This window comes from Pseudophryne corroboree, chromosome 3 (genome assembly GCF_028390025.1).
Source record: "Pseudophryne corroboree isolate aPseCor3 chromosome 3, aPseCor3.hap2, whole genome shotgun sequence".
In the NCBI taxonomy this organism is placed as follows: domain Eukaryota; kingdom Metazoa; phylum Chordata; class Amphibia; order Anura; family Myobatrachidae; genus Pseudophryne; species Pseudophryne corroboree.
This window is the reverse complement of record NC_086446.1, coordinates 28751313-28775740: the sequence shown is the minus strand read 5'-3', so window position 1 is coordinate 28775740 and position 24428 is coordinate 28751313. Positions and strand designations below refer to the sequence as shown.

The 24428-nt window shown below is 46.0% G+C and overlaps 1 protein-coding gene across 2 annotated transcripts in view; it reads right to left on the bottom strand.

Moving 5' to 3' along the window:
• Positions 1–255: 255 nt before the first annotated feature.
• LOC135054593 (oocyte zinc finger protein XlCOF7.1-like) overlaps positions 256–24428 on the bottom strand; it is a 97518-nt gene continuing 73345 nt past the window's right edge. Inside the window, exon 7 of one of the 2 annotated variants that reach the window (XM_063957764.1) lies at positions 256–1266. In XM_063957764.1, coding sequence (XP_063813834.1) covers positions 323–1266 — 944 coding nt within the window. In that variant the 3' untranslated portion in view covers positions 256–322. The remainder of the gene's footprint in view (positions 1267–24428) is intronic. The other variant, XM_063957765.1, reaches the window with a different exon arrangement.

The window sequence follows — 24428 nt, the reverse complement described above, 5'->3', positions numbered from 1 at the left end:
CAGCAAATTTGTTAGCACATGGGCAAAACCATGCGCAACGCTGGGGGGGGGGGGGGGCAGATGTAACATGTGCAGAGAGTTAGATTTGGTGGGGTATGTTCAAACTGAAATCTAAATTGCAGTGTAAAAATAAAGCAGCCAGTATTTACCCTGCACAGAACCACCCACTCAAATCGAACTCTCTCTGCACATGTTACATCTCGCTCCCCTGCAGGGCACATGGATTTTCTCATTAGTAAACACATTTCTCCAGTGTAAATAAAGGAAGTTCTTGTGAACCATTTAATTTCTGACATTTCCAAGAATCGGTGCATGACAATAGTTAAGTTGTGTGACTTCTCTGATGTCTAACAAGATCTGATTTAGTTGTAAAACATTTCCCACACTCAGAGCATGGAAATGGTTTCTCACCTGTGTGACTTCTCTTATGTATAACAAGAACTGGTTTTTGTTTAAAACGTTTCCCACACTCAGAGCATGGAAATGGCCTTTCACCTGTGTGAATTCTCTGATGTGCAACAAGATCATTTTTCTGTGTAAAACATTTCCCACACTCAGAACATGGAAATGGCCTTTCACCTGTGTGACTTCTCTGATGTGTAACAAGATATATTTTCCGTGTAAACGATTTCCCACACTCAGAGCATGGAAATGGCCTCTCACCTGTGTGATTTCTCTGATGTCTAACAAGATATCTTTTCCGTGTAAAACATTTCCCACACTCAGAACATGGAAATGGCTTCTCACCTGTGTGACTTCTCAGATGTATAACAAGCTCTGATCTCTGTGTAAAACCTTTCCCACACTCAGAACATGGAAATGGCTTCTCGCCTCTGTGATGTTTCTGATGGTCAACAAGTGATGATTTCCATGTAAAACATTTCCCACAGTCAGAACATGCAAATGGCTTTTCACCTGTGTGAACTCTAAGATGTCTAACAAGATATTTCTTTGAAAAACATTTCCCACACTCAGAGCATGGAAATGAACTCTCACCTGCCTTAGCTGGCTGATGGGTAATAAGCTGTGTGTTCTCTGTAGAGCATTTGGCATCTATAAAAGAGGGAAATATGTTATCTACTCTAAGAGCTGTACTTGATGTACCAGGAGAACGTTCCTCATTAGAAGTAGGATCAGATGATACATCTGCACTGTGGGGTACTGGATGTATAATTGGGGTATTGAGGATGTCGTCATCTTCTATTTCACAAACTGGAGGTAAGATTAGATTTTCCTTTGATGTATTCCTGCTGTTACATCCATCTGCTGGGAATAAAATAATTATATAAAATGATGACCCATAAATTTCATTTTCCTAGAAAGACTCTTGTCAAACACCCTTAAATTGTCATTAAATGGGTAAATTCAAGGTAATGCAAGGTACAATGTAAAACCCATCACCTGGCGTTTTATGCGGGTGTGGTATAATAGACTGTGTCTAGTTAGACAGTCAATAGATAGACATCACATGTTAGACAGTCAAAAGGTCGAGTGTCAAAAGGTCAACATGAAAATGGTTTACATAATTTTTTTGTATTTTTGGGGATTGTGTGGATAGTTTTGTCATCTGGGACCCCCAATTGTAGAAATGCTTCGCTAGCCACGCTTCGGGCTTGGTGGGTCGCTGCACTGGCCACAAGGTTTATAACCAATTCTATGCGGACATGGATAAAGAACGTATGAAAAAGTCCTAAAACATGTAAATAAAAAAAACACAAAAAAAACAAAAACTATCTACTTTTTTAAATGGACCATTTGATTCCGTCTACCTTTTTCATGTTGACCTTTTGACTCTGTTGGCCTAATATGTGTCTAACATATGGCGTCTATCTATTGACTGTCTAACTAGACAATGTCTATCTTCCGGATACAGTTTTATGCTCTATAAAGCATAGAGCAGGATTTACATCTTTATTGTAATTATTTCTGCTGGAATTCACTTTGCAATATTAAAGCCATGTGTGGTGAGAATAAAGTTATAATATGTGCTGTCCAATATTACATTATTGTATAAAATGAAAGCTGAAACGTGTGAAGCGTTCCTCCTTCCCCCAGGCTTGTAGGGGAGATGTGCTATGTCCAGGAGACCTATAAATGCTGCAGTGCAGGGGATTTACCATGTTTATGTAACATTCACAATATGCCAGCCTGTAAATTATAGCAGAACCGTGCACTTTATAGGGACAGCATGACACCTGCACGGTCAGTGCATCAGGTGCGGAGAGCATATATGTGTATATAGCAGGGCTGGCCAAACCAGTTTTCGAGATCTACCAACGGTTCACATTTTCCAGCCCACCTTGCAAGAGCACAGGTGTAGTCATTACTAATTAAGATGTGCTGCATTCATTCCTAACTGACAATTCTACAGATCTCCAGGAGGCCTGGAAAACATGAACTGTTGGTAGATCTCGAGGACCGGTTTGGCCAGCCCTGGTATATAGCAATAGCTTGCTGTTCTCATAATAATTAAACTATCAAGGGCTCTGGTTACTCATGTCACAATAGTGTGCGGTCAAGCTAAGAAACTATCACAGATAAATATCAATACAGTATTGGAATACTCAGTTTCATTTTAACGATATTAAACAAAGTAAATTACTAAAATCATATAACTCATTCTAGTTAAATGTTTATCAATTAGATTTGCTGTCAATCATAAAATGACCAGCCAACCACAAGATGTTATCATTTCGCCAGCTGTCTGGAAAGTCCCGAGATCATCACGCCAACCAATGAGAAGATTGTATTAGACAAAATATTACTCATAATGAATAAAGGACGAGCATTTCTGTATTGTAGGCAGAACCCCACTTGGGTTACATTGGCGTCTCTGTAGTAGTGTCAGCGTTACCATTAATCAAAAACACATTGCATTTATTTTGTTCATAAATCACTCAGTCTAACTATAACATATTCAGTCTACACAAGATTGATCTCCAATGGTTACTCCGAGTTATTTCCTCAATCTCTGGCCAATAACCTTTCTGTCTTCCTTCCACGGCACAGTACAGCCCTCATTCAGTATATTGATCCGTTTTGTTGCTCTGACTCATTTGAAAGTTCCCTTTCAGATACCAAAACCCTGCTCCTTTCCTTGCCCAGACCAGACACAGAGAATCTAAAATGAAATTGCAACTAATAGCACAAGTATACCAGTGTGAACTGGCTCCTCCCTCTATGCCCCTCCTCCAGACCTCCGTATAGGAACTGTGCCCGAGGAGACGGACATTCTCTCGAGAGGAATTATTATTAAACTTGTGGCGAGATTCACACCATCCATAAACATCATGTCGGCTAACATGGCCTTTAACATGTCATGCCAACCAGCATGCATAACGCAACAGCAACAGCTGTTAACATCTGAACACATGAAAAAATGTGCAAAAAGATAAACGTTATCAGCAGGAAAAATGAGCACTGGGCGGGCGCCCAGCATCCTCTACGGACTATGAGAAAAGGATTTACCGGCAGGTAATTAAAATCCTATTTTCTCTTACGTCCTAGAGGATACTGGGGTCCATTTTAGTACCATGGGGATATACCAAAGCTCCCAGTACAGGCGGGAAAGTGCTAGTGTTCCTGCAGAACTGACTGAACAAATCTTAGGTCGTCAGCAGCCAAGGTGTCAAACTTATAAAACTTAGCAAATGTGCTTGCACCTGACCAAGTAGCAGCTCGGCAGATTTGTAAAGTTGAGACACCCCGGGCAGCCGCCCAGGACGAACCCACATTCCTTGTAGAGTGGGATTTTACCGAAGTCGGTAACGGCAATCCTGCCGTGGAATGAGCGTACTGAATGGTACCCCTGATCCAGCGCACAATAGTCTGCTTAGAAGCAGGACCCCCAATCTTGTTGGGGTTATAAAGGACAAACTAAGATTCTGTTTTCCTTATCCTAGCCGTTATTGCAACATAAATCCTCAACGCTCTGATGACATCCAAGGATTTTGAGATGGCTGAGGTGTCAGAAGCCACTAGCACCACCCCAGGTTGGTTGGTTGGTTGATATGAAAAGAAGACACAACCTTTGGAAGAAAGTGCTGACATGTTCTCAGTTCAGCCCTATCTTCATGAAATATTAAGTAAGGACTCTTGTATGAGAGAGATCCTAACTCAGACACCCATCTGCCTGAGGCCAAGGCCAATAGCATGACTACTTTCCAAGTGAGAAACTTCAATTCTACGTCTTGTAGAGGCTCAAACCAGTCCGATTTAAGGAACTGCAACACCACATTAAAAGCCCGTGGCGCCGCAGGAGGCACAAAGGGAGGTTGGATGCGCAGAACCCCCTTTACGAATGTCTGGACCTCAGGAAGAGAAGCCAATTTTTTTGAAAGAAAACTGACAAGGCCGAAATCTGAACCTTGATAGATCCTAATCTCAATCCAGCATCCACACCCGCCTGTAGAAATCGGAGAAGACGTCCTAATTGAAACTCAACCGCAGGAGACTTCTTGGATTCACACCAAGATACATATTTTCTCCAAATACGATGGTAATGTTTGAACGTTACCCCTTTCCTGGCCAGAATAAACGTGGGAATGACTTCATTGGGAATACCCTTACGGGCTAGGATCTGGCGCTCAACAGCAATGCCGTCAAACGCAGCCGCGGTAAGTAATGATAAACTAACAGCCCCTGCTGAAGCAGGTCCTTGCGAAGAGGAAGAGGCCGAGGATCTTCTAGTAATAACTCCTGAAGATCTGGATACCAGACCTTCCTTGGCCAGTCTGGAGCAATGATAATTGCTCAAACTCTTGTTCTTCTGATGATCTTGAGAATCTTTGGAACAAGTGGAAGTGGAGGGAACAGATACACCGACTGAAACACCCACTGGGTCACCAGTGCATCCACTGCTATTGCTTCTGGGTCTCTCGACCTGGAACAATATGTCGGAAGCTTCTTGTTGACACGAGATGCCATCATGTCCACTTGAGGAACGCCCCAATGACTTGGTACCTTCGCAAAGACTTCTGGGTGGAGGCCCCATTCTCCTGGATGGAGATCATGTCTGCTGAGGAAGTCTGCTTCCCAGTTGTCCACTCCCGGAATGAAAATTGCAGACAGAGCTTTTGCATGTCTTTCTGCCCAGAGGAGTATCTTTGTCACCTCTGCCATTGCCGCCCAGCTTTTTGTTCCGCCTTGACGGTGTATGTGAGCTACTGCCGTTACATTGTCTGACTGGATCTGTATGGAACGACCTTGAAGAAGGTGTGCCGCTTGATGAAGGCTGTTGTACACAGCTCTCAACTCCAGAATGTTTAGGTGAAGGCGAGTTTCTTGACTTGACCATCTTCCTTGGAAGCTTTCTCCTTGCGTGACTGCTCCCCATCCTCGGAGACTTGCTCCGTGGTCACCAGGATCCAGGCCTGAATCCCGAACCTGCGTCCCTCCAGGAGGTGAGAAATTTGTAGCCACAGGAGCGAAATTCTGGCTTTTGCCGACAAGATTATCCTTTGATGCATGTGGAGATGCGACCCTGACCACTTGTCCAGTAGGTCCCACTGGAAGACCCTGGCATGGAAACGGCCATATTGTAGCGCCTCGTAAGCCGCTACCATTTTCTCCAACAGGCGAATGCACTGATGAATTGATACTGTTCTTGGTCTCAAAAGTTGTTTGACCATGTTCTGGATCTCCTGGGCCTTTTCCACCGGTAGAAATATTCTCTGTACCTCGGTGTCCAGTATCATTCCCAAAAATGATAATCTCATTGTCAGTTCCAACTGGGATTTTGGGAAGTTGATGATCCAACCATGCTGTTGAAGCACCTTCAGGGATAATACTATGTTCTGGAGTAACTTGTCCCTGGATCTCGCTTTTATGAGGAGATCGTCCAAATATGGAATTATGTTGACTCCTTGTTTGCGAAGGAGAACCATCATCTTGCTGAATATTCTCGGAGCCGTGGAGAGCCCGAATGGTAATGTCTGGAATTGGTAGTGACAATCCTGAACCGCAAACCTCAGGTATGCTTGATGTGGCGGGTAAATGGGGACATGCAAGTAAGCATCCTTGATGTCCACTGACACCAGAAATTCCTTTTCTTCCAAGCTGAAAATCACTACTCTCAAGGATTCCATCTTGAATTTTAATCTTTTCAAATAAAGATTCAGAGATTTTAGGTTTAAAATCGGTCTGACCGAGCCATCCGGCTTCGGTACCACAAAACAGGCTTGAATAAAAGTCTTGGTTCCTTTGTTGAGCAGGAACCAAGGCAATTACTTTGTCTTGACACAGTATGTGTATTGCGTTCAGGACATTTGTGCTGTCTTGAGCAGAAACTGGTAAGGCTGATTTGAAAAATCGGCATGGGGCAGGTCTTGATATTCCAACTTGTAACCTTGGGATATTATATGTAAAATCCAAGGATCCAGGTCTGAGCGAAGCCAGACTTGGCTAAAAAATAGTAGACATGCCCCCACCCCATCGCACTCCCGCAGAGGAGCCCCAGCATCATGCTGTGGCTTTTGCAGAAGTAGTTGCTGGCTTCTGCTCCTGAAAGCCTGAGGGTGTTGTAGGTTTTCTACCTTTTCCTCTCCCCTTTCCTGTGAAAAAAGGGGTCGTTTTAGCCTTTTTGTACTTGTTGGCCGAAAGGACTGCATAGTATGAGAATTATATACTCTTTTAGCCGCTGCAGCTGCCGACGGCAGAAATGCTGACTTGCCAGATGTAGTAGTCTAGTTTCTCTCCAAAGAGAGCCTCACCATTGTAGGGGAGCGCTTCAATATTTCTTTTGGATTCTGCATCAGCATTCCACTGACGTATGCAGAGTGCCCTGCGGGCTGAAATCACCATAGCAGAGGCCCGTGAGCCCAGTAAGACTACGTCCTTCATAGCCTCAACCAAGTAACCTGCAGAATCTTTAATATGACCTAGAATTTGCAGCATGTCATCTTTATCGACTGTGTCAATACTAACACTTTTCAACTGCATTACCTACCCACGCAGAAGCAATTGTGGGCCTGAGTAATGTACCCGTAGCAACATAGATGGACTTTAAAGTCGTCTCTAATTTGCGGTCAGCAGGTTCTTTTAATGAAGCTGACCCCGAGGGCAGGTAAAATGATTTTCTTTGACAACCTAGAGACTGAGGTGTCTATCTTTGGGGGTGACTCCCACTTACGCCTATCATCTTCAGGGAAAGGGTATGCTACCCGCAACCTTTAGGGATAGCAAATTTCTTTTCCAGGTTAGCCCAGGATTCCTCAAAAAAGTCCTTAGACGGAGGAAAAGTCACCACCTGTTTTTTTATTTAATTTAAAATAATCTTTTTCCTCAGGCAGAGGTGTTGTGTCAGGAAATTCCAACACCTCTTTTATAGAGACTATCATACATTGAATGCTCTTGGATAGTTTGGGATCTACCCCTCTCAAATCCCCAGTGTCGACGTCAGTGTCGGAATCTGCGTCAGTGTACCTTTGCATAATTTAAGCCAGGGACATTTTCTGGGAACTGGAGGGGTCCCGAGTGGATGTTGTAGGTCAGGTCTGGCCAACCTGTGGCTCTCCAGATGTTGTGAAACTACACATCCCAGCATGCCCTGCCACAGTTTTAGCATTCCCTAATAGCACAACTGTGCCAAAGCATGATGGGACTTGTAGTTTTACAACAGCTGGAGAGCCACAGGTTGGCCAGGCCTGTTGTAGGTGAATCAGCAAATAAAGCATCTTCCACAGACTGTCTCCATTGCTTTGTCTGTTCTTCAGACTCAGAAAATTTCCTTGCTAGTTTAGCCATATTACTCTGCAGCTTTCTCACCCACACAGGCTCAGAACACTCTTCTGCCTCCAAAATAGGTTCCTCTGGGGAACTACTTCCTCTAGACATGATACACGCATGTAGTCACACCACTCACACACGGGAGCTAATGGGGACAGACCTACACTAATGTCTGTCAGAGGGACCCAGAGGGAATTGCCAGTCCACACCACGTGCCCAATATGTATTATATACAATGAATATACATATATACCAAAACAGCGTTTTATATCCAATGTGAAGTCCGCAGACTTCAATAAATTATGTGCTCCCCTCCCCTTCTATAACACCCTGGTACTTGTATCAGCGATGTGCGAGAAGAAGCAGCCTGTAGGATCAGCGTTCCGGCGTCTCTGTGAGGAGAAAATGGCGCCAAATGAGTGTTACAAGCAATTCTGAGGTGAAGCCCCGCCCCCCGTAATGGCGTGGTTCAGCCACAGTAATATTTTTACTGGCGGGGGTAGTGTACATCAGCGGCTCACATGTATGTACATTTTGCCAGTGAGAGAGTAAGGATTTATCATGTCCCTCAGAGCGCGCCCATGCCCCTGCGCGCCCTGCACCCTGTGCTGAGAGACATGTTGCTGCGCAGTTTCCCGCACTGCGCTGGTACCTTTATACCGCCATGATGACCAGAGGGCCCCTCTCTGCAGGTCTCCGGTTAATACTCCCCAGCCTTCTGACTTCTGGCTCTGTTAGGGGGTAGCGGCAGTGCTGTGGGAGTGAGCAGCAGCCAGGCAAGGGCTGTGTTCAGTACCCTTCAGGAGCTAATGGTGTCCTGTCAGTGGAAGCAGAGCCATTAAACTAACTGAGAAGTTGGTTCCTACTTCCCCCGCCTAAGTCCCACGAAGCAGGGAAACTGTTGCCAGCAGCTTCCCTGTAAAATAAAAAACCTAACAAAGTCTTTTTCAGCAAACTCGGTAGAGCTTCACTGATGTGTATAAAAAGAGAGATAAAAACCAGCGCTGTAAAGGTGGCCATCCACTACTCAGACTTGTCTGAACTGCAGATAGCATTAGATTTCTCTTGAACTCTCTCGGGAGAGTCCCGGGAATTGGATCAGACCCTGGCTTTAATTTTAATTACATTCACTTCAGATATATCTGATGCGATATATCATGTGCCAGATCGCATCAGATATATCTGATGCACACATGCTACATGCGATTGATCTGATGCTGCTGCTGCCGCTGTTCCCACTCTTGGTGGGTGGGAGTGGTCAGGGAGATGCCAGTCAAGTGACGCTTCAGATGAATCTGATCAGATACATCTGAAGTAAAAAAAACAATCCGATGTGTACCTATTTTCTTCAGATTCAGATAAATAGTTGGGGCAGCCTCAGAGATCTGTAGTTCAGATATATCTGACACGGGAGTGCGCATCGGATCGGAAGAGCCATCCAATGTGACACTTTTCTTCAGATATGACGGTCAGATGTGTCGAAATCTGAAGAAAACTGCCCAAATCGGACTAGTGGATGGGGGCCTTTACTGTTTTATAATAAAAACAATAAACACGGTTATATAAAACGTCTGACTAAGCTGTTATGCGAGCTGTTCCAATGGGGTCTTCAAGATGATTCAACGTAATTAGAAAGACACTCACTTTCAAATTCAGTCTCGCATTCCCATAAAGGTATCTTTTATATTGATAGCAGAGTAAAAGATGATTTTTTCAAAGAAACAGCAAACAATAGGAATAAGACTTACATTAAAATTCAGTCTCGAGTGCACTGAAAGGTTTCTTTATCTCCCACACGTTGTAGACAGGAGACCAGCAGACCGATGTAGTTAAAATCACACACAGATTTATTTCATGAGACTAAAACACACATGGATTCTGCAACAAAAGAACGTCCCGCAATAGATGGATGTTTGTCACAGCATGGATACTTCAACGGGTTTCAAGGATTCTCTCCCCTTTGTCCCTTTTGTCAAATCCTTGAAACGCGTTGAAGTATCCATGCTGTGACAAACATCCATCTATTGCGGGACGTTCTTGTGTTGCAGAATCCATGTGTGTTTTAGTCTCATGAAATAAATCTGTGTGTGATTTTAACTACATCGGTCTGCTGGTCTCCTGTCTACAACGTGTGGGAGATAAAGAAACCTTTCAGTGCACTCGAGACTGAATTTTAATGTAAGTCTTATTCCTATTGTTTGCGGTTTCTTTGAAAAAAATCATCTTTTACTCTGCTATCAATATAAAAGATACCTTTATGGCAGGGGTGGGGAACCTCAGGCCCGAGGGCCTTATAAGGCCCGCAGAGCCACTTGATCTGGCCCGGCCAGGCTCACCTAGCCAGGCGCCCGCTGAGATTTTGTTACTAGTGGACGCCTGGCTTCCAACCCTCAGTAGCAGTCGGAGGCAGGTACGCTCACTCCTGAGCTCTGGCTTCCGGCTCTGGCAGTGTGCGTGTGCTGCTGTGCGGTGTTATGGGAGAGATGTCATGACTTCTCTCCCATAGTTCTGAGGAGCGAGCGCCCAGGCGGAGGGCAACGGTCCGGAAGCAGGAGCGGGCTGGTGAGTATTGTTTTTTTTTCCTTTTAATGTGTGTGTGTAAGCGTCGCTACTAGGGGGCATATCTAATGGGGCATAACACCTGACTGGTGGCATATCTAATGGGGCATAACAAGTGACGGGGCATATCTAATGGGGCATAACAACTGACTGGGGGCATATCTGCTGGGGCATAACAACTGACTGGGGGGATATCTACTGGGGGCATAACTGCTGACTGGGTGTATATCTACTGGGGGCATAACTACTGACTGGGGGCATAACTACTGGGGGCAGGCTCATTTTTAAGTTGATAATTCTTGTATGGCCCCTGAAGGATTTTATAAATATCCCAATGGCCCTTGGTAGAAAAAAGGTTCCCCACCCCTGCTTTATGGGAATGCGAGACTGAATTTGAAAGTGAGTGTCTTTCTAATTATGTTGAATCATCTTGAAGACCCCATGGAACAGCTCGCATAACAGCTTAGTCAGACGTTTTATATAACTGTGTTTATTGTTTTTATTATAAAACAGTAACAGCGCTGGTTTTTATCTCTCTTTTTACATACAAATATTTGCACTTGTGGAATTTTGAGGGTGAATTCCATTGATTTAAGACCAGCTGCTTACATAACAGCGCAGGGCTGCATTCACTACATTTTTATTTCACTGATGTGTAGCCAGTCTCCCGGGCACATTTTCTAAACTGAGGTCTGGAGGAGGGGCATAGAGGGAGGAGCCAGTTCACACTGTTGAAAAAACTTAAAGTACTGAAGGCTCCTGTGGAACAGTCTATACCCCATGATACTAAAATGGACCCCAGCATCCTCTAGGACGTAAGAAAAAAGTGCATCAGGGAACTTCCACTTACCAGAAAAGCTAATAAGACCTACCTAGGCATGGCTTCTTATTGCCAACAGTGTATAAAATACTACTCAGCTATTACACTTCCAGTACAAACACTAGTGGCCTGTATACAACCAGAAAGGTGACACACACAGACATTTGTGGGTATCAGACAGGCCCTCACTGAGACCCCACCTTCCAAAATTGAGATAGGGTCTTCCAAATTATGGTAAAGATTTACAACTACACGAGACCCAGGGTAGTGCATCTTACCCAGTTACATGGGGACAAGCACCATCCTCTAGGCTACTTCAGCTTCACATTGGACCCTGTGACGGAGCTTACACTTACACGCAGAACAGCAATATTAGAAATGTTCTTGTATCAGAATGTAAAATAAATGATTTTATTTCATCCATGTGTCCTATATATGATTTTATGGATGCACAAACCTGGGTGAAGGATTGATGCTCCTGGAGCCAGGATGATAGATAAGGATCTCTAATCTTGTACCAGTCATAAATGTTTGAGGGTAGGAAATTGTATCTTTCATCCTCAAACAAACCAGACCTAGATAGTCATGCTAGGCAATAAAATGAAAGTAGAATTTCAACTCTTAAAGAGAATGGAATGTCACTTCCCACTCCCCAATCTTTTTGCAGACAGCTATGTAGAGAAAGCATATGATACCTTCATATCCAGTGTCCAGCATTGAGCCACTTAAAAATCAGGAAGGTGGGAGGGATTGAAGCTGGAATAAGTACCAGCCTCCCTTAAGAGTCGGTCTTCATTCTCATAGGGTGCAGCTGTGGCTGGAGGTGAATCGATGAGCTCAAACTGTGCAATCACCCACAGCAGGATCCTAAATGAGTGTGTTAGGCTTCTGAATTATTATCTCCTATGATTTTTCTGAGATTTATGTACTTTATGTCTGTCAGTATTTGTAATTTTTATAATCATACCTTGGATGATTTTGTTCGAATTAAAAGATAGATTAATTCTAGCGTATTCCCTGTGCCTCTTGGTGAATCTACGAGTCTGTGCGGCCAAAGCTACTAATGAAATGTGAGTGAGTGTGCAATTAATAATTCTGGATGCAGATAGCTGCAGGGGACTGTCTGGTGTCCATACATTGATGTTTTTGGATTCTTCTGCTGGTGGCAGTAACCGGGTTTTCATTAACCACACTTACTGAGGTAACCATAAGTCACTGGTGATGATTTTCATATTAAGGTATCCGGGAAAAAGGCCGGCCTGTCATGACGGACCCCATTGCCTGAGACATGAAACCATGTAAGAGAGGGGTAGCCATTGCTGTACCCTTGGAAGATAAAACCAGTGACATAGTACTATGACATTCTGTCCATGTGCATGTCCCACATGCTGTCCAGCAAACAGCCTCTGTACAGACAAAACGTGTGACAGCCAATAGACTGACCAAATGAGAATGCACACTGGCTGTCTGGACACTTTCTCACTGCTTTTGAGAGGACTACAACACACCATCAGCAAGTTCTAACCTTGGTAAATATCAGGCGCACACGTGGTCAAAAATGTATTGCCCAGAGTAACAGACTGGCTGATGAAGCTGCTAAGCAAGCAGTCTCCCTCCAAAGCACCAACATCTTACAAAGCTTGCCACATCAGCCCACTAGATTTGCCATGTAGGCAAGTATGCAATAACGATGTTAACCAATACTGGTACACCATTTTACTGCCAGAGAGCCCCTCTCGGACATCCCCCCGAATTACGTTCTGTAGGTTTCTCATTTCCACCAGGACAGCAGGAATATCTGCTTTAGTAGAGCGCGGCAAGTGGTCCTCATCCTCCAAATCTCCATCCAAACCAGTACCTGCAGACGGATTAGGTGGGAGATTTTTGGAAACAGAGGATTGTGGGGGGGGGGGGGGGGGTATTAAAGTATTAACTAAAACAGAGTCAGTGTTAGACGTGAATATAGCAGTCTAAATAATAGTAAAAAAATGTATGTTAGGAAATCCACAAACTAAAAACTGTTGTCAGATCAGTTGGCCACCAAGGAACAGCAATGTAGTCCCCCTCCTCCAGGCTCGCAATAACCGCCCTGAGCGATTCCATCTTGAACTTGAACCTTTTGATAAAAGTGTTTAAGGATTTTAGGATTTAAGATGGGTCTCACCGAACCGTCCGGTTTCGGTACCACAAACATTGTGGAATAGTAACCCTTTCCTTGCTGAAGGAGGGGTACCTTGACAATCACTTGCTGTGAATACAGTTTTTGAACAGCCACCAACACCGCCTCCCTGGCAGAGGGAGTTGCCGGTAAGGCAGATTTTAGGAAACGGTGGGGGGGAGACGTCTCGAATTCCAGCCTGTACCCCTGAAATATTACTTGAAAGACCCAGGGATCCACTTGTGAGAGATCCCACTGAGCGCTGAAATTCCTGAGACGGGCCCCCACCGTACCGGGTCCGCCTGAGCAGCCCCTGCGTCAAGCTGTGGACTTACCGGACGCGGGGGAGGACTTCTGCTCTTGGGAACTAGCTGTGTGTTACAGCTTTTTTCCTCTACCTTTGCCTCTCGGCAGAAATGATGAGCCTCTAGCCCTCTTGCTTTTTTCTGGGGCCGAAAGGACTGTACCTGATAATACGGTGCTTTCTTTTGCTGTGGGGCAGGCTGTGGCAAAAAGGTTGATTTCCCAGCAGTAGCTGTGGACACGAGGTCAGAAAGACCATCCCCAAACAGTTCCAACCCCTTGTAGGGCAAAACTTCCATGTGCCGTTTTGAGTCGGCATCGCCAGACCATTACCGAGTCCATAACCCCCTTCTGGCGGCAATGGACATAGCGCTTATTCTTGATGCCAGCCGGCAAATATCCCTCTGTGCATCACGCATGTATAAGACTGCATCTTTCATATGCTCAATCGTCAGCAAAATACTGTCCCTATCCATGGTATCAATATTATCCGACAGGGAATCTGACCACGCAGCAGCAGCACTGCACATCCAAGCTGATGCAATCGCTGGTCGCAATATAATGCCCGTGTGTGTGTAAATAGCTTTTAGGGTAGCTTCCTGCTTCCTATCAGCAGGTTCCTTCAGGGTGGCCGTATCCGGAGACGGTAGTGCCACCTTCTTTGATAAGCGTGTCAGCACCTTAACTACCCTAGGGGGTGTTTCCCAACGTGACCTATCCTCTGGCGGGAAAGGGTACGCTGCCAATAACCGTTTTTAAATTATCAATTTCTTATCGGGTGAAGTCCACACTTCCTCACACACCTCATTTAATTCCTCAGATGCAGGAAAAACTACAGGTAGTTTTTTCTCACCAAACATAATACCCTTTTTTGTGGTACCTGGGGTATTATCAGAAATGTGTAAAACATTTTTCATTGCCTCAATCATGTAACGGGTGGACCTATTGGAGGGTACACTAGTCTCATCATCGTCGACACTGGAGTCGGTATCCGTGTCGACGTCTGTATCTGTCACCTGAGGTAGCGAGCGTTTTAAAGCCCCTGATGACATTTGAGACGCTGGAACAGGCACAAGCTGTGTAGCCGGCTGCCCTATGTCGTCAAACCTTTTGTGTAAGGAGTTGACACTTTCACGCAATTCCTTCCGTAAGTCCAACCACACAGGTGTCAACCCCGCAGGGGGTGACATCACATTCACAGGCATTTGCTCCGCCTCCACATCATTATCCTCCTCATACATGTCGACACAGCAGTACCGGCACACAGCAGACACACAGGGAATGCTCTTACAGAGGACAGGACCCCAAAAAGCCCTTTGGGGAGACAGAGGGAGAGTATGCCAGCACACACCAGAGCGCTATATATCACAGGGATATCACCTATAAAACGTGTTTTCCCCTTATAGCTGCATAATATATTTATACTGCGCCTAATTTGTGCCCCCCCCTCTCTTTTTTACCCTTTTCTGTAGTGCAGGACTGCAGGGAAGAGCCAGGGAGCGATCCTTCCAGCGGAGCGGTGAGGGAAAAATGGCGCCAGTGTGCTGATGGAGAAGGCTCCGCCCCTTTTTCGGCGGGCTTTCTCCCGCTATTGTAAAAGTTCTGGCAGGGGTTAATAAACACCTATATAGCCCCTGGGGCTATATATGGTGTAAGTTCGTAAGCCAAGGTGTTAATATTGCTGCTCAGGGCGCCCCCCCCCAGCGCCCTGCACCCATCAGTGACCGCATTGTGTGATATGCATGAGGAGCAATGGCGCACAGCTGCAGTGCTGTGCGCTACCTTGGAGAAGACAGAAGTCTTCAGCCGCCGATTTTCCGGACCTTCTTGCTTCTGGCTCTGTAAGGGGGACGGCGGCGCGGCTCCGGGACCGGACGACGAGGTCGGGTCCTGTGTGCGATCCCTCTGGAGCTAATGGTGTCCAGTAGCCTAATAAGCTCAAGCTACCACCACTTAGGTAGGTTCGCTTCTTCTCCCCTTAGTCCCTCGGTTCAGTGAGCCTGTTGCCAGCAGGTCTCACTGAAAATAAAAAACCTAACATATACTTTCTTCCTAGGAGCTCAGGAGAGCCCCTAGTGTGCATCCAGCTCAGCAGGGCACAGAAATCTAACTGAGGCTTGGAGGAGGGTCATAGTGGGAGGAGCCAGTGCACACCAGGTAGTCCTAAATCTTTCTTTAGATGTGCCCAGTCTCCTGCGGAGCCGTCTATTCCCCACGGTCCTTACGGAGTCCCCAGCATCCACTAGGACATCAGAGAAATGCCAGTACAACTAATCTCTAAGGCTTAATGGCTCGTCTCCAGGTTCCTGGTTGTGTTCTGCACTTCAGTTCCTGCATCAGTATCACTACACTGGACATTCCGCTAACCCGCATCAGTATCACTACACTGGACATTCCGCTAACCCGCATCAGTATCATTACACTGGACATTCCGATAACCTGCATCAGTATCACTACACTGGACATTCCGCTAACCCGCATCAGTATCATTACACTGGACATTCCGATAACCTGCATCAGCATCATTACACTGGACATTCCGATAACCTGCATCAGTATCACTACACTGGATATTCCGCTAACCCGCATCTGTATCACTACACTGGATATTCCGCTAACCTGCATCTGTATCACTACACTGGATATTCCGCTAACCTGCATCAGTATCACTACACTGGATATTCCGCTAACCTGCATCAGTATCACTACACTGGATATTCCGCTAACCCGCATCAGTATCACTACACTGGACATTCCGCTAACCCGCATCAGTATCACTACACTGGACATTCCGATAACCTGCATCAGTATCACTACACTGGACATTCCGCTAACCCGCATCAGTATCATTACACTGGACATTCCGATAACCTGCATCAGTATCATTACACTGGACATTCCGATAACCTGCATCAGTATCACTACACTGGATATTCCGCTAACCCGCATCTGTATCACTACACTGGATATTCCGCTAACCTGCATCTGTATCACTACACTGGATATTCCGCTAACCTGCATCAGTATCACTACACTGGATATTCCGCTAACCCGCATCTGTATCACTACACTGGATATTCTGCTAACCCGAATCAGTATCACTACCCTGGATATTCTGCTAACCTGCATCTGTATCACTACACTGGATATTCTGCTAACCCGAATCAGTATCACTACCCTGGATATTCTGCTAACCAGCATCTGTATCACTACACTGGATATTCCGCTAACCTGCACCAGTATCACTACACTGGATATTCCGCTAACCCGCATCTGTATCACTACACTGGATATTCTGCTAACCCGAATCAGTATCACTACACTGGATATTCCGATAACCTGCATCAGTATCACTACACTGGATATTCCGCTAACCTGCATCAGTATCACTACCCTGGATATTCTGCTAACCTGCATCTGTATCACTACACTGGATATTCCGCTAACCTGCATCAGTATCACTACACTGGATATTCCACTAACCCGCATCAGTATCACTACACTGGATATTCCGCTAACCCGCATCAGTATCACTACAATGGATATTCCGCTAACCTGCACCAGTATCACTACACTGGATATTCCGCTAACCTGCATCAGTATCACTACACTGGATATTCCGCTAACCTGCATCAGTATCACTACACTGGATATTCCGATAACCTGCATCAGTATCACTACACTGGATATTCCGCTAACCCGCATCAGTATCACTACACTGGATATTCCGCTAACCCGCATCAGTATCACTACACTGGACATTCCGCTAACCTGCATCTGTATCACTACACTGGATATTCTGCTAACCTGCATCAGTATCATTACACTGGACATTCCGCTAACCTGCATCAGTATCACTACACTGGATATTCCGCTAACCCGCATCAGTATCACTACACTGGATATTCCGCTAACCCGCATCAGTATCACTACACTGGATATTCTGCTAACCTGCATCAGTATCACTACACTGGATATTCCGCTAACCCGCATCAGTATCACTACACTGGATATTCCGCTAACCCGCATCAGTATCACTACACTGGATATTCTGCTAACCTGCATCAGTATCACTACACTGGACATTCTGCTAACCCGCATCAGTATCACTACACTGGACAGTCTGCAAATCCAAATCTGTATCACTACACTGGCTATGCCGCTAACCTGCATCATTATCACTACACTGGATATTCCGCTAACCCGCATCAGTATCACTACACTGGATATTCTGCTAACCCATATTTTTATCACTATACTGGATATTCCGCTAACCTGCATCAGTATCACTACACTGGATATTCTGCTAACCCGCATCAGTATCACTACACTGGACATTCTGCTAACCTGCATCAGTATCACTACACTGGATATTCCGCTAACCTGCATCAGTATCACTACACTGGATATTCTGCTAACCCGCATCAGTATCACTACACTGGACATTCTGCTAACCTGCATCAGTATCACTACACTGGATATACCGCTAACCTGCATCAGTATCACTACACTGGATATACTGCTAACCTGCATCAGTATCACTACAATGGATATTTCGCTAACCTGCATCAGGATCACTACACTGGATATTCCGCTAACCTGCATCAGTATCACTACACTGGATATTCCGCTAACCTGCATCAGTATCACTACACTGGATATTCTGCTAACCCGCATCAGTATCACTACAATGGATATTCCGCTAACCTGCATCAGTATCACTACACTGGATATTCTGCTAACCCGCATCCTTATCACTACACTGGATATTCTGCTAACCTGCATCAGTATCACTACACTGGACATTCTGCTAACCTGCATCAGTATCACTACACTGGATATTCCGCTAACCTGCATCAGTATCACTACACTGGATATTCCGCTAACCTACATCAGTATCACTACACTGGATATTCCGCTAACCTGCATCAGTATCACTACACTGGATATTCCGATAACCTGCATCAGTATCACTACACTGGATATTCCGCTAACCCGCATCAGTATCACTACACTGGATATTCTGCTAACCCGCATCAGTATCACTACACTGGATATTCCGCTAACCTGCATCAGTATCACTACACTGGACATTCTGCTAACCTGCATCAGTATCACTACACTGGATATTCCGCTAACCCGCATCAGTATCACTACACTGGATATTCTGCTAACCTGCATCAGTATCACTACACTGGACATTCTGCTAACCTGCATCAGTATCACTACACTGGATATTCCGCTAACCTGCATCAGTATCACTACACTGGATATTCCGCTAACCTGCATCAGTATCACTACACTGGATATTCCGCTAACCTACATCAGTATCACTACACTGGATATTCCGCTAACCTGCATCAGTATCACTACACTGGATATTCCGATAACCTGCATCAGTATCACTACACTGGATATTCCGCTAACCCGCATCAGTATCACTACACTGGATATTCCGATAACCTGCATCAGTATCACTACACTGGATATTCCGCTAACCCGCATCAGTATCACTACACTGGATATTCTGCTAACCCGCATCAGTATCACTACACTGGATATTCCGCTAACCTGCATCAGTATCACTACACTGGATATTCCGCTAACCTGCATCTGTATCACTACACTGGACATTCTGCTAACCCGCATCAGTATCACTACACTGGACAGTCTGCAAATCCACATCTGTATCACTACACTGGCTATGCCGCTAACCTGCATCATTATCACTACACTGGATATTCCGCTAACCCGCATCAGTATCACTACACTGGATATTCTGCTAACCCATATTTTTATCACTACACTGGATATTCCGCTAACCTGCATCAGTATCACTACACTGGATATTCTGCTAACCCGCATCAGTATCACTACACTGGACATTCTGCTAACCTGCATCAGTATCACTACACTGGATATACCGCTAACCTGCATCAGTATCACTACACTGGATATACTGCTAACCTGCATCAGTATCACTACAATGGATATTTCGCTAACCTGCATCAGGATCACTACACTGGATATTCCGCTAACCTGCATCAGTATCACTACACTGGATATTCCGCTAACCTGCATCAGTATCACTACACTGGATATTCTGCTAACCCGCATCAGTATCACTACAATGGATATTCCGCTAACCTGCATCAGTATCACTACACTGGATATTCTGCTAACCTGCATCAGTATCACTACACTGGACATTCTGCTAACCTGCATCAGTATCACTACACTGGATATTCCGCTAACCTGCATCAGTATCACTACACTGGATATTCCGCTAACCTGCATCAGTATCACTACACTGGATATTCCGCTTACCCGGATCAGAATCATTACACTGGAATTCAGTGATCGCAAAAACGCGCTATGGCGCGTATTTTACCTGAGAATTGATGGTGGGGACTCAAAAATAAAAAAAATGCAGGGTCCCTCAGGACGCGCTCTGACCAGCAGCGCTGCCCTGTGCTGTCTGTCACTTTCATTCAGTCTCCACGACAGCAGAGGGACTGGGGAGGAGACCATGGAGAATGTTCTTTTCCCGCACCGAAAGTTCCGGATACTGCACCCAGGAGCCGCTAAGTACCTCAGGGAGGAGGTAATGCCAATCACTGCCTGTGCCTGCTGCTCCTATGGGGACAGACATGATGAGGCTGCTGTGCTGTCTCCCTGACTACTGACCGGGCCCAGCACTGCAGTAGCTACGGCACTGCGGGGGCCACCATGCTGTTCTCTCTGGGGGAAGGACGAGTAGGCAGCGGGGCAGAGACATGTCGCGCGCACATGATAGGAATAATCCTGCTGTGTGTTCTGTAGCCGGGGCTGTGACCTCTGCGGGCAGGCTGGTGACATGAGGAAATCCACGGTGCCACTCCGGTGAGCTACAGGAGCCAGAATGTGGAGGAAGCAGGAAGATGCCAGCGGTAAGTGGCGGCTGCAGGTGATACAGCATGAGGGTGATATGGGTAGGCTGGAGAATAGTACAGGGAAGCTCCTGCAGGACCAGACCCGCCCCGTTCATTCCCTCTATCCTGACGCTCTGTATTGTTATCGGCTCCATTCATAACCTGCATCAGTATCACTACCCTGGATATTCTGCTAACCTGCATCTGTATACACTGTTTTATTCTATATTCCGATAACCTGCATCAGTATCACTACACTGGATATTCCGCTAACCTGCATCAGTATCACTACACTGGATATTCCGATAACCTGCATCAGTATCACTACACTGGATATTCCGCTAACCCGCATCAGTATCACTACACTGGATATTCCGCTAACCCGCATCAGTATCACTACACTGGATATTCTGCTAACCTGCATCAGTATCACTACACTGGACATTCTGCTAACCTGCATCAGTATCACTACACTGGATATTCCGCTAACCTGCATCAGTATCACTACACTGGATATTCCGCTAACCTGCATCAGTATCACTACACTGGATATTCCGCTAACCTACATCAGTATCACTACACTGGATATTCCGCTAACCTGCATCAGTATCACTACACTGGATATTCCGATAACCTGCATCAGTATCACTACACTGGATATTCCGCTAACCCGCATCAGTATCACTACACTGGATATTCCGATAACCTGCATCAGTATCACTACACTGGATATTCCGCTAACCCGCATCAGTATCACTACACTGGATATTCTGCTAACCCGCATCAGTATCACTACACTGGATATTCCGCTAACCTGCATCAGTATCACTACACTGGATATTCCGCTAACCTGCATCTGTATCACTACACTGGATATTCTGCTAACCCGAATCAGTATCACTACACTGGATATTCCGATAACCTGCATCAGTATCACTACACTGGATATTCCGCTAACCTGCATCAGTATCACTACCCTGGATATTCTGCTAACCTGCATCTGTATACACTGTTTTATTCTATATTCCGATAACCTGCATCAGTATCACTACACTGGATATTCCGCTAACCTGCATCAGTATCACTACACTGGATATTCCGATAACCTGCATCAGTATCACTACACTGGATATTCCGCTAACCCGCATCAGTATCACTACACTGGATATTCCGCTAACCCGCATCAGTATCACTACACTGGACATTCCGCTAACCTGCATCTGTATCACTACACTGGATATTCTGCTAACCTGCATCAGTATCATTACACTGGACATTCCGCTAACCTGCATCAGTATCACTACACTGGATATTCCGCTAACCCGCATCAGTATCACTACACTGGATATTCCGCTAACCCGCATCAGTATCACTACACTGGATATTCTGCTAACCTGCATCAGTATCACTACACTGGATATTCCGCTAACCCGCATCAGTATCACTACACTGGATATTCCGCTAACCCGCATCAGTATCACTACACTGGATATTCTGCTAACCTGCATCAGTATCACTACACTGGACATTCTGCTAACCCGCATCAGTATCACTACACTGGACAGTCTGCAAATCCACATCTGTATCACTACACTGGCTATGCCGCTAACCTGCATCATTATCACTACACTGGATATTCCGCTAACCCGCATCAGTATCACTACACTGGATATTCTGCTAACCCATATTTTTATCACTATACTGGATATTCCGCTAACCTGCATCAGTATCACTACACTGGATATTCTGCTAACCCGCATCAGTATCACTACACTGGACATTCTGCTAACCTGCATCAGTATCACTACACTGGATATTCCGCTAACCTGCATCAGTATCACTACACTGGATATTCTGCTAACCCGCATCAGTATCACTACACTGGACATTCTGCTAACCTGCATCAGTATCACTACACTGGATATACCGCTAACCTGCATCAGTATCACTACACTGGATATACTGCTAACCTGCATCAGTATCACTACAATGGATATTTCGCTAACCTGCATCAGGATCACTACACTGGATATTCCGCTAACCTGCATCAGTATCACTACACTGGATATTCCGCTAACCTGCATCAGTATCACTACACTGGATATTCTGCTAACCCGCATCAGTATCACTACAATGGATATTCCGCTAACCTGCATCAGTATCACTACACTGGATATTCTGCTAACCTGCATCAGTATCACTACACTGGACATTCTGCTAACCTGCATCAGTATCACTACACTGGATATTCCGCTAACCTGCATCAGTATCACTACACTGGATATTCCGCTAACCTGCATCAGTATCACTACACTGGATATTCCGCTTACCCGGATCAGAATCATTACACTGGAATTCAGTGATCGCAAAAACGCGCTATGGCGCGTATTTTACCTGAGAATTGATGGTGGGGACTCAAAAATAAAAAAAATGCAGGGTCCCTCAGGACGCGCTCTGACCAGCAGCGCTGCCCTGTGCTGTCTGTCACTTTCATTCAGTCTCCACGACAGCAGAGGGACTGGGGAGGAGACCATGGAGAATGTTCTTTTCCCGCACCGAAAGTTCCGGATACTGCACCCAGGAGCCGCTAAGTACCTCAGGGAGGAGGTAATGCCAATCACTGCCTGTGCCTGCTGCTCCTATGGGGACAGACATGATGAGGCTGCTGTGCTGTCTCCCTGACTACTGACCGGGCCCAGCACTGCAGTAGCTACGGCACTGCGGGGGCCACCATGCTGTTCTCTCTGGGGGAAGGACGAGTAGGCAGCGGGGCAGAGACATGTCGCGCGCACATGATAGGAATAATCCTGCTGTGTGTTCTGTAGCCGGGGCTGTGACCTCTGCGGGCAGGCTGGTGACATGAGGAAATCCACGGTGCCACTCCGGTGAGCTACAGGAGCCAGAATGTGGAGGAAGCAGGAAGATGCCAGCGGTAAGTGGCGGCTGCAGGTGATACAGCATGAGGGTGATATGGGTAGGCTGGAGAATAGTACAGGGAAGCTCCTGCAGGACCAGACCCGCCCCGTTCATTCCCTCTATCCTGACGCTCTGTATTGTTATCGGCTCCATTCATTCCGAGGACTAGACTCCCCAACTTCTTACCCTCCACCCTGTCACCCGCTCCCCTCTTCCACGATACCCTGTTGGAAGCTCCACAGGGAAGAGGAGCTGGGGTACTGGAGGGATGTAAGAACTGCCCCCACTTCCCCTGTGTATATAACTATGCATATAATAACTGTGACCCTCCTCCCACCTGTGTGTATAATAACTGTGACCCCCCTTCCACTGTGTGTAACTATGCATATAAAAACGTGCCCCCCCTCCCCCTGTGTGTATAATAACTGTGACCCCCCCTTCCCCTGTCTGTATAAGTAATAACTGCCCCCCCCCCCCCGCTTCCCCTGCGCTCTGCCTGGCGCACAGTGTAGAACGTGCTCTGCCTGGCGCACAGTGTAGAACGTGCTCTGCCTGGCGCAATGTATATACCGTGCTCTGCCTGGCGCACAGTGTAGAACGTGCTCTGCCTGGCGCAAAGTGTATAACGTGCTCTGCCTGGCGCAATGTATATACCGTGCTCTGCCTGGCGCAAAGTGTATACCGTGCTCTGCCTGGCGCAAAGTGTATAACGTGCTCTATCTGGCGCAAAGTGTATAACGTGCTCTGCCTGGCGCAAAGTGTATAACGTGCTCTATCTGGCGCAAAGTGTATAACGTGCTCTACCTGGCGCAGTGTGTAGAGGAGGTTCTATATGGTGCAATGTGTATAAGCGGCACTACTGTATGGGGTAATGTGAATTGGCACTATTATGTGACCACGCCCCTTCCCCGTGAAGGTACGTCCCTACATTTTGGGAGCGCGCACTGTCCACTCTTTCAAATATAGGAGGGGGAGCACCAATTCACTTTCAGCCACAAGGGCACCAAAATGTCTAGTTACAGCTCTGGTGCAGGGT